Source organism: Sphaeroforma arctica, assembly GCF_001186125.1.
Source record: "Sphaeroforma arctica JP610 unplaced genomic scaffold supercont1.4759, whole genome shotgun sequence".
NCBI lineage: Eukaryota > Ichthyosporea > Ichthyophonida > Sphaeroforma > Sphaeroforma arctica.
The window spans coordinates 149-2,285 of record NW_014035799.1 but is presented as its reverse complement, the minus strand read 5'-3'; the positions used below and the strand labels follow the sequence as shown (position 1 = coordinate 2,285).

Sequence of the window (2,137 nt, the reverse complement as noted above, 5' to 3'; positions counted from 1 at the left end):
GTCTGTATAGTTATATATATATATAGTATATATATATATATATATATATATAAAGTACCTTCCGCCATGCACGAGTTCTGAGGCATTTCTTACACTTTCTCTATTGCCATTTCGAAGAACGCGCGTGTGATTCAATTATGTCTCAACACAGCTACACTCCACAGAGCATATGCTGCTGAGTCTCCATGCAGGTGAGAGTGCGTTTAAATTTGTGTAGTGATCTCATGTACTCTGTCTATTACCTTGCACCGCAGCCGGTACGGTTCCAGCGGATGGCCCTGATTGGGTGCTATTTGTAGCCCGTTTTCTTGATGATGCTTCTTCCCCCCTGTTTCGGACACACACAACACGGTCAGTCTGGTTTGTGGGGAGTTACGGTGTGGATTGGGGACTAACTGTGCTCTAACCATCGACGTATTGAGATATCGATATCTTGTCACACGTGTATACTCTATCATGCATTTGTGTATATTTCGACATCGTTCAACAACACATAAAGTACCACACACAGAAGTGTGCAACAAACCACCTACCAGTCTCTTGCCACTTTTGATTAATTCCGGCTTATAATACAATTTTAATAAAACATCTTCAGCTAACCCGTATCGGACCAGTACAAGTGTGTGTGCGTGTATGTGTACCTGCGAACCCGAAAGCGCCACACACTCACGAAACGAACTATATCGCACTCACACACATACACTGGAAGTACACGAGTGAGTGTCACAAGTAGGTCTTTAGATAGGCAGTCGAGCCATAAGACTAATCTGCTGCCTATAACACCTACACCACCTGTACAACCTAACGTATGTATGCAATCAATACAGCTCATGTAACCACTACACTACCTACAACTATTAAACAACCACCTACACCACCTAAAACAGTTGTACAACCACCTAAACTACCTGCAACTATTAAACAACCACTTAAACTACTTACAACTATTAAACAACCACTTAAACTACCTACAACTATTAAAAACCACCTACACCACCTACAGCAGCTGTACTACCACCTAAACTACCTACAACTATTAAACAACCACTTAAACTACCTACAACTATTAAACAACCACTTAAACTCCCTACAACTATTGAACAACCACCTACACCACCTACAGCAGTTGTACAACCACCTAAACTACCTACAACTATTGAACAACCACTTAAACTACCTACAACTATTAAACAACCACTTAAAATACCTACAACTATTGAACAACCACCTACACCACCTACAATAGTTGTAGGAGATGTAGGTTGTTGTACAACAGTTGTACAATCATCACAACAGTTGTACAATCATCTGCACTCCCTACAACTGTCATACACCCCAATGTACCTATGCCGTATTGCACATGGGTTCGTCTGCGATGAGTAAAACGTTGATGTAAATCTATGCTACTGCCGTGAAGACCCCTACACTAACTTGTACATTGTGTACAAGTTCTATATACACGAATGGATGTGCAGTGATCACACATAAGCCTGACTGAGAACTTGGGGGGCCGTCCTTGGTGAGTGTACTATATTGATGTGTTTCTATCACTACTTTGAATACAAGTACACCCCCAAGTACCTTTCGTACACGTATGTCCTTTGAACACACACACACACCATACAGGCAACAACGTGTTGTCATCCCACACCATACAGACAACAACGTGTTGTCATCACACACCGTACAGGCAAGAGCGTGTTGTCATCACACACCTGTCCGTGGTTGTGCGCGTGGGGTCGTTCTTGGCCAGCAATGCGTTGATACGCTTTCTGTGTGTCGGATTGCCAATATCATCTGCGAGCCTGTTGGCGACCAGTTCCGCTCGTTCGTCCTGGTTGTGATATGCATAAGTTATTATTGTATAATATGAGAAGTATAGTTTATAACATATAATATGATGTGGATAATTTATATTAACAGAATTATCACGCAGAACCCCGTCAGAAACCAATACTACATAGAAACCGCACAGTAATAAATACCATGCGAAAATATAACACTTGCTTCAACCATGCAGAAGAAAGACAATCTCACATACTACCACCGTAACCCCACAGAAATGATTACTACGTAGAAATATAACACATGCTTCAACCATGCAGAAGCAGGACAGTTTCACATACTACCACCGTGT

The 2,137-nt window shown here is 41.7% G+C and overlaps 1 protein-coding gene across 1 annotated transcript; it reads right to left on the bottom strand.

Moving 5' to 3' along the window:
• Positions 1 to 1,237: 1,237 nt before the first annotated feature.
• On the bottom strand, positions 1,238 to 1,834 carry SARC_14545 (hypothetical protein; the record flags this gene model as incomplete). The annotated part of the gene is made up of 2 exons (XM_014291321.1): positions 1,238 to 1,370; positions 1,716 to 1,834. Coding segments are annotated over 2 exons (252 nt in total), but the record flags the coding sequence as incomplete, so codon positions are not given.
• Between the last annotated feature and the right edge of the window lie 303 nt (positions 1,835 to 2,137).